The 9,170-nt window shown below is 29.5% G+C and overlaps 1 protein-coding gene and 1 non-coding gene across 3 annotated transcripts; one reads left to right on the top strand and one right to left on the bottom strand.

Moving 5' to 3' along the window:
- Positions 1-1,132: 1,132 nt before the first annotated feature.
- Positions 1,133-1,267, bottom strand: LOC126839438 (U4 spliceosomal RNA). Its single transcript, XR_007685865.1, has one exon. It is a non-coding gene; the product is annotated as a U4 spliceosomal RNA (small nuclear RNA).
- Positions 1,268-1,664: 397 nt separating this feature from the next.
- LOC126838786 (uncharacterized) lies at positions 1,665-8,782 on the top strand. Of its 2 annotated transcripts, none has more exons than XM_050573490.1 (5): positions 1,665-1,897; positions 2,080-2,251; positions 2,591-2,670; positions 2,949-3,117; positions 8,672-8,782. In XM_050573490.1, the coding sequence occupies exons 1-5, from the start codon at positions 1,811-1,813 to the stop codon at positions 8,737-8,739; spliced, it is 576 nt and encodes a 191-aa protein (XP_050429447.1). In that variant the 5' UTR covers positions 1,665-1,810; the 3' UTR covers positions 8,740-8,782. The 2 variants fall into 2 exon arrangements, with proteins under 2 accessions (XP_050429447.1, XP_050429446.1); XM_050573489.1 differs by lacking the exon at positions 8,672-8,782 and adding an exon at positions 3,517-3,635.
- Positions 8,783-9,170: the final 388 nt, after the last annotated feature.

Below are 9,170 nucleotides of genomic sequence, written 5' to 3'. Positions count from 1 at the left end.
TTATTTTAAACATTTTGGCTAAAAACAAATTTGTTTAAAGAAAAAAACACTGCGACATACAAATTCTATATAATTTTTATTAATACAAATCAATCACATGTCATTTAGGTTAATAATATGATACCTAATAATATGATAGTTGGTTGGTGTTACATAAAATTTCCATTAAGTTTCATAAATGCTGGACAAGGTGCGAAAAGACACTAGCATGCTAAAAATTTTAGCATATTTACAAGAGTCTTTTAAATATATGTCACAATTCTCTATGACAATTTATTACTATTAAAATAATAACTAAAAACTGAACTGTTTTAAGATCTGTATAACTAGTAAGCACATATGGCAAGTTATTTTATATTTTACCGCATTTACATTGGACAAGAACGATTTTATTAAAATAAATTTGAGCAAATTCACAAAGAACTGATCAAAATTGGGTCAAGCACGACGCACAATTATTATTATGTTTTGTAAATTCATCATAGAAAAAAAAACAATTCCATAAATGTTATGGAACGGTTTATGATTGTTATGTTATTAAAATATAGTTTTTGTACTTTTGGGTTATATACAAATTCAGGGATTGAATACGTTACCTCACCAAAATCAAAACTACTTGTCAAATTTTAACCAGTTCATAAATAATTAACTAATTAAAAAAAGGACTTTTTTAAAAATGATATGGCGTCAGTCGTACTAGGTATATCGAAATAATACGGATGCTAGAGCACAAAATAATTTTGTCATGTACACTATGTATGCATTTCTTTCCTTAACTATACTATGTGAAGCCTGAGAAAAATTAATCCGCGCAAAGCAGTTTTGATGGAAAAAAATTGTAATTTATTCTATAGAAATGTCTGTGATTAGTCTGACAAAAAATAACAGATATTTGGCAACAGGGAGTACATTTGTCTCGCTTGGGTTGTATTTTTGGCAACGGGAGTCTACTGTTGGGCGGATCGTAGCAGAGACAACCAAAATAATATGGGATACAATGAAAGAAGTTAAGATGCCGAAACCGAATAAGGACCGATGGCTAAGTACGGCAGAGCGTTTTAAATCGTTGTGGAATCTTCCAAACTTTATAGGCTCTATCGACGGAAAACATAAAATACGTATAGAAAAGCTACCGAAGTTACAGGTTCGAGTAATTTCAACTACAAGGCTTATCATGATTCCGTAAACCGGTCTAAAAGTTTTCAACTAGCAATAATCGCACCTCGGATGGACCTCATTGGTTACGATATCGCCACTGCGCAAAGCTAAAACCGGTCTAAAAGTAAATAAACTACCTAAAGCCGTTATGAAATTATTGGTTTGTAAGTGAAATATAAATTCACCAGAAAAGACATCAGGGCAAAAAGCCCTAAACGCCATGCAAAGTCGTCCGACTTTTGTAAACAACATCAACACTGAAGAATACATTATTTACATCTAAAAGTATAACTGTCAGAGACAACACAAATAAGAACGGTCGTAAACAACTGTTGTCTACAGCGAAATCGCACAGCTCGATAGTCACAATATTGAAACCGTTTCATTCCTATAACCATATGTTATGAACCACATTGTTAACATTGTTTTAATCAAAGTCGCATACTACATGTAAGTTATTTGCTACATCACTCGCCACGCTACACGCCACGTTATAGAAAGTCTTGCGGTAATTCAATAAGATACAACACTGCCATTACATTATAAAATCGACATAAGTACTATTAGGTATCGAACAGTTTCAAAAGAGTTATTACTTTCAAAACTGATAATTGATTATTTTCAATCCAAGAATATCGTTTAAAAATTTTAAATGTATTCCAAAAATTTCATACCGTTGTTCTGCGTGGCATTATACTTTTTGCAATGTCAGGGTGCTCTTCCAAATTTTGAACATTTTGTAAGTATAACGAGAACATATTATTAAATTACTAAACTTAAAATTCATACTAAAAAATTAATGTTATTACGCTAAAAAAAACCAAGCATATATTATATCTTTTAGTTAAGCGTTTTGATTTTTTTGTGTACATTATATATACAAATATACTAATTGACTAATTCATACTCTGAAAACAATAGGATGCTATAAATGAAATAATCAGAGAATATTTATATCCTGAGGGCATAGTCGATGAAGAAAATCGGACCACTAACTTGATAGGTCTAAGAGATATCATTGAAAAGGTAGGACGGCGAATCGAAGGAAACAAAAAAATTCCCACTGTTGATGAATTGAAAACTATAGGATCAGGTAAAAACAAAAAATTATCCAATAAATTGATTGAGTAAATTGTTCAAAAAATATTTAAAAGACATTTTAATTATCAAGTTTGTCATTTCAAAAATTAGATAAAAAATTAAAAATTAAATGGCATTTTTTTGGAACCTAGTGTAAAAATATTTTTAGCAAAATGTTAGGTACAAAATTCTTTTATTTTTAAAACATTATAAATTTCGATAAAACCATCTAATATGATTACAACATTAGTATTATTAAAATTTTACGCGTTATTATTTTTAATTCATTCTAGGTAAAATAATTGTTCTATTTAGTTATTAAATAAAAATGGGCAACATTTTGTGATTTTAGGATTTACATACACATTGTGGGAAGTTAAAAGATACGTTGCAAAATTCGTAGATTGTGAAGAATTAACCAAGGAAATGGAGGTAAATTGAAACTATACTATTATGCTAGTTAAGTTATAGATATGTGTTAGGACACTGGTATTATTGCAAGTTTCAACTAATCTATAACACAAATAGGTTGAAATCCGTATTGTAAGATTCTTACTGATTTGTACAACGTGTAAATTATTGTTTGGAGAATTAATATTGCGATTGAACATTTTTTTTTTAAGTGATTTTTTAACGCCTACACTAGACATTTTTTTTGTTGTATGTATTGAAAACATTCTAATGTCTAGTTTTTATTCTGAAAACAATAGCCAAAGGTACGTTCTCTGTTCGAATCGTTCAACCGGCCAAATGGCATATACTTTCAAGAATTAGATAATCTACTCACACGATTATGGACGGCTTATCGGAATCCGGATGGCAAATATCCATATCATAAGGAACCGAAAACAGCAATACCGTACAAAATGGCCAGATCGGGTAACAAACAAAATAATTACAATTAATAAATGTCTTAATTGTCTCAAATGATCAAAAATTATTAAAAAAACATTTTAGTAAAGGAGTTTGTCACGTGTGACACATGTGTATTCTGGAAATTATAATTATTATTTTTACTGAAAAATCATAATTCTCTGAGCGGGCAAAATATTGAACAATTGTTGGTGGACAAAATAAATCAAAAACTTGTGGGATACATGATTGGTTTTTTTCCCCCATTTTTTTATAATCTTTACTAATAGATTAAAATTTAATTTAGTTTTAATGATTTGAAATAAAAATGTTTTACGAGTGTCATATGTTATTGTTGACATCTTGTTTGCTGTAAAATTGACCTGATTGGTTTGTTAAAAAATGTATAATATTTTGTACTTTCAGAATACAAGTTTACCAGGGACGAAGTTACAACCATCGTCACTGATTTTTTCTTTCCTGGATTGTTTTGATATATTTATTATTTTTTAATTATATATGTTTATACATGTAGTTTGTCACATAAAAATGATGTTTTGATGAAATAATAAATCACTTTGCTTTTATATTTTGGTTATCATTTATTTAAGTTTGACTAATCTTGCATAAAATATCAAAAAAAGTCCTATTATTTACTAAGTAAAATAGTTTAGTCCTGAACACCTTTAACCTTCTCGTCTCTAATAAGATTTGACACCTAATCCTCAGGCATTACTTGCATAAACTTCGAATGAGTTATTAAGGCATGTACAGTTGCCTATACAAAATTTCGAAATTTGTTCTTTCTTATCAAGCAACATTAAAAAGAAGGAGAATGTTATACTTTGACCGTAGTCAATAGGTACTTAATGAAAATATTTTGATTATACTGTTAATTACGATACATGGGACGATCAACCCTAATCGTATTCGCCTTATTAATAAAAAAATATTTTTTAAGTACATAATAATTGTGCCATTAGATTCTTTTATCGATATTTGTATTTTTATCCGTAAACACTGGACAGAATAGTTGATAATAAATAGATTTAACTTCTAAGAATTACTTTAAAAGTCAAACGGCAACGTGAGTGTTTTTTATTTTTGTTTTTAAACAAAAGGTCCAAACACCCTTTTGGTAGAACATATTACATACTTATTTTGTTATGCGAAAAAACTAAAATCTAATCTACGTTTAATTGTTCTTATTCTTACAATGACCATCATACATTTGTTCTAAAAAATATATTTTGTGCACGTAAGCTGGAGTGTTCTGAATTTAAATTCAAGAAGTTAGGTATTGTTAAATGCTGACGGGACACCCTGTATCGATAAGAGCGAAACGAGCGTCGAAAAACATGTTGTTGTACATTCATTTCTTCCTACAACCCGTGAAATAGTTTATTTAAACAAGTGCTAAAAAACATTGAATAGCAGTATACTATACTAAAACACAGAAACGGCAAATAAAATATCGAAAAAAATATGTTTTCGTGCGTCAGTTTTTTCGTACTACTAGAAAAACAAAATACAAGTTTTGCCTAAAAAACACAATTAGTACTGCAAAAACCACAACTGCCGCGTGACTTACAGTTAGAGAGTTTTGTACTATTAAACATTTTTGAACCTAAAACTAGGTCATGTCGCTTGCTTGGCCATTGGTGTTACTGATTATTATAACAGTGGGGCAATCCGATTGGGGTGTCCGCCAACCAATGTATGCCGAGACAAAAACGGATGATCACTATGAAAAATTGCTCTACATAGATACGGGATACTCTCACGAACAGTTGATAAATAATTGGGCTGAACATAAGACAAGTCCGACATTGACAGTGGCGACAGCGATTGATGATATTTACGGAAAACTGCTGTGTAGTTATGTGTATAATTGCAGTTATTACATGAATTTAATCAAACCTCTGTTGGTCGTAGAAGGTAAGGATGCGTTAAAATATCCAATTACTGGTAAGATTGACACCGACATTTTATTCGCACGCCAAGTGATGGTTATGTTAAACGTTTTGTACAATTTCGGTAAGATCAATTCCGCGGATCCCTTATGGCTCGTGGTCATGTATTTAGGTACGTTGAGCAGTTTAACTAAAATGCCTAAATTAAACCAAGACGATCCAAAGTGTTTACTGCAACAGCACGAAACAGTTTCCAACAGACTTGTACACTTCACTGACCTTAATTGCAATAATGAAGATAATAATAACGTGTATAACGACCGAAACGATAATTCGGTTTATTTCAAATCTCTGGTAAAAATTCGTGCTGAACCTACAATAACGCAAGAGTATATCAAAAACTTGGTGGACCGATTCAAGACCACGATTCGTAAGAGAATCGGCAAAATAACTACGGGTTTAAATATTGACGGTTCTACATATTATATGGAATTTGAACAATTGTTTTTGCGTCCTGCAATTGATGACTCCCGTGTTTTTAAGAACTTTTTGCATGACGTTACAGGAATTTACAACAAAAGGGAAGAAGACCGTATATACAGTCTAATAAATGATACATGCTCTAAAAGTATTGACGTCGAATCTTATGAGGCACTGTGCAAACACATTGCTAAATGTCATGACCTATTTATAACCGTTATGAAATACATTGTGTTACACATCTCGTGGATTTACGTACTTGAAATCGCTGCTCGTTTACCATCTAAGAACCCAAATAAAACACTGGCATATAAAGCTAAATTCTACCAAAAATGGCGGACGCTAGACTCTGCCATCAGTAAGATAAAGAGGAACAACGGGCTAATATATAACGATATTAATAACATTTTACAGTATTTGAATTTGAAGAATGATGAAGAATTGGTATTTATCGATGAACTGTTCCAATCGCAATCATCTGCAAGCACGCTGGCCGATGTAGAAAAAAACAATGCAGTTAATGAGAAATTGTTGGCTACACTAAACGATGTCGATGCTCGTCTTCGTTTACATTTCGACCAAAGTCTCTTTTCTCCGGTTGAACATAGCAGAAAATATTATAAAAAAAGGTTTAAAGCGCTAGTAACGGAGTTATATTCATACTTCGAGATTAGAGACTTATTGACTTATATGTATTTGCCTATGTCAAATAAGCCACTTGTGAGTCAATTAAGTTTCATGTTATTTAGTAAATATGTAGACAAGTATTTTAGTATTTTAGACTACACTGTTATCGCTTCATTTGATTCTTTTTGGAAAAATTATCATAATTAATTTATATATTATTACGAAGTATTGATACTTGAATTATTTTTTCTGTTAAGCTTTTGCTTCTTAAATTTATACTATACAATTAAATGATAATTTCAAATGTGTGTATAGCTACTAAATAATGTGACTAAATCAGATTAATAAAAGTTGTTATAAATATAACATACTGTTATTTACTATTTGAATTGATTGTCGTTATCAGTTATATAATATTTTTTGTTTGCTTGTGAAGGACAAGCTTTTGGAGGGAAAAAACAATCTTATTAAACATATTACTTTAAATAAAGTAAAATATACAATTTCCGAATTTTTTTTTTTAAATTAAAATCATATTTTATTATTAAATGTAATGCGGTATTTATTTTAAACATTTTTGCTAAAAACAAATTTGTTTAAAGAAAAAAACACTGCGACAACAAATTCTATATAACTTTTATTAATACAAATCAATCATATGTCATTTAGGTTAATAATATGATAGTTGGTTGTAATATAAAATTTCCATTAAGTTTCATAAATGCTGGACAATGTGCGAAAAGACACTAGCATGCTAAAAATTTTAGCATATTTACAAGAGTCTTTTAAATATATGTCACAATTCTCTATGACAATTTATTACTATTCAAATAATAACTAAAAACTGAACAGTTTTAAGATCTGTATAACTAGTAAGCACATATGGCAAGTTATTTTAGCGCACTTGCATTGGACAAGAACGATTTTATTAAAATAAATTTGAGCAAATTCACAAAGAACTGATCAAAATTGGGTCAAGCACGACGCACAATTATTATTATGTTTTGTAGAATTCATCATAGGAAAAAAAACAATTCCATAAATGTTATGGAACGGTTTATGATTGTTATGTTATTAAAATATAGTTTTTGTACTTTTGGGTTATATACAAATTCAGGGATTGAAAACGTTACCTCACCAAAATCAAAACTACTTGTCAAATTTTAACCATTTTATAAATAATTAACTAATTAAAAAAAAGGACTTTTTAACTTTCTTAAAAATGATATAGCGTCTGTTGTACTAGGTATATCGGACAAATACGGATGCTAGAGCACACATGATTTTTGTCATGTATAATATGTATGCATTTCTTTCCTTAACTATAGTATGTGAAGCCTGAGAAAAACTACCTTACTACGTTATGATATTATTGGTCTTGTAAGTGAAATAGAAATTCACCAAAAAGGCCATCTGGGCAAAAAGCCCTAAACTCCATGCAAAGTCGTCTGACTTTTGTAAACAACATCAACACTGAAGAATACATTATTTCCATCTAAAAGACATTTTAATAATCAAGTTTGTCATTTGTATAGCTTTAGATTATTTTTTAACAAAAAATCTTAACTCAAAAATCAGATAAAAAAATTAAAAATTAAAGGGCATTTTTTTGGTAGTGTAAAAATATTTTTAGCAAAATGTTAGATACAAAATTCTTTTATTTTTAAAACATTATAAATTTCGATAAAACTGTCTAATATGATATCACATTGTTATTATTCTTACAATTTTACGCGTTATTATTTTTAATTAATTCTAGGTAAAATAATTGTTCTATTTAGTTATTAAATAAAAATAAGCAACATTTTGTGATTTTAGGATATACATACACACTGTGGGAAGTTAAAAGATACGTTTCAAAATTCGTAGACTGTGCAAAACTACCCAAGGAAATAGAGGTAAATTAAAACTATATTGTTATGGTAGTCAAGTTGTAGATATGTGTTAGGACACTCGAAATTGTTCCAAGTTTTAACTATTCTATATCACAAATAGATGGAAATCCGTATTGTAAGATTCTTGCTGATTTGTACAACGTGTAAATTATTGTTTGGAGAATGAATATTGCGCTTAAACATTTTTTTTTAAGTGATTTTTTAACGCCTACATTAGAGGCGTTAAACACTATACTTGTTGTATGTATTGAAAACATTCTAATGTCTAGTTTTTATTCTGAAAACAATACGTTCTCTTTTCGAATCGTTCAACCGGCCAAATGGCATATACTTTCAAGAATTAGATAATCTACTCACACGATTATGGACGGCTTATACGGTATTGCTGTTTTCAATTATTTTTACTGAAAAATCATAATTCTCTGACCGGGCAAAATATTGAACAATTTTTGGTGGACAAAATAAATCAAAAACTTGTGGGATACATGATTGGTTTTTTCCCCCCATTTTTTTATAATCTTTACTAATAGTTTAAAATTTAATTTAGTTTTAATGATTTGAAATAAAAATGTTTTGCGAGTGTAATATGTTATTGTTGACATCTTGTTTGCTGTAAAATTGACCTGATTGGTTTGTTAAAAAATGTATAATATTTTGTACTTTCAGAATACAAGTTTACCAGGGACGAAGTTACAACCATCGTCACTGATTTTTTCTTTCCTGGATTGTTTTGATATATTTATTAGTTTTTAATTATATATGTTTATACATGTAGTTTGTCACATAAAAATGTTGTTTTGATGAAATAATAAATCACTTTGCTCTTATATTTTGGTTATCATTTATTTAAGTTTGACTAATCTTGCATGAAATATCAAAAAAAAAAAGTTCTATTATTTACTAAGTAAAATTGTTTAGTCCTGAACACCTTTAACCTTCTCGTCTCTAATAAGATTTGCCACCTATGTCCTTAGGTATCACTTGCATAAACTTTGAAGGAGTTATTAAGGCATTCACAAGATATTACCTTATAGTCATATAACAGAAAATATTACATTTGTTCAAATTACAGACACGGCCTCACATCATTTTCAAATGCGAATCTGTAATAGCGGAAATACACATAACACAAAACCATGTACCCCAAAAACAAAATAATCTTTTT

Source organism: Adelges cooleyi, unplaced genomic scaffold (assembly GCF_023614345.1).
Source record: "Adelges cooleyi isolate 19-005CV unplaced genomic scaffold, UGA_ACOO_1.1 ACOO_flye_CR_arks_rails_tigmint_CR_PRNA_30, whole genome shotgun sequence".
Taxonomy (NCBI): Eukaryota; Metazoa; Arthropoda; class Insecta; order Hemiptera; family Adelgidae; genus Adelges; species Adelges cooleyi.
Note: the sequence above shows the minus strand (reverse complement) of the source record. Positions and strands in the feature narration are given on the sequence as shown.

Bases quoted from the DNA above. Each gene is read 5' to 3' on its own strand.
- LOC126838786 (XM_050573490.1), top strand. From the start codon at position 1,811: ATGTATTCCAAAAATTTCATACCGTTGTTCTGCGTGGCATTATACTTT. The intron at 2,671-2,948 runs GTAAATTGAAAC...TGAAAACAATAG, and splicing joins AATTAACCAAGGAAATGGAG to CCAAAGGTACGTTCTCTGTT. The intron at 3,118-8,671 runs GTAACAAACAAA...TTGTACTTTCAG, and splicing joins GTACAAAATGGCCAGATCGG to AATACAAGTTTACCAGGGAC.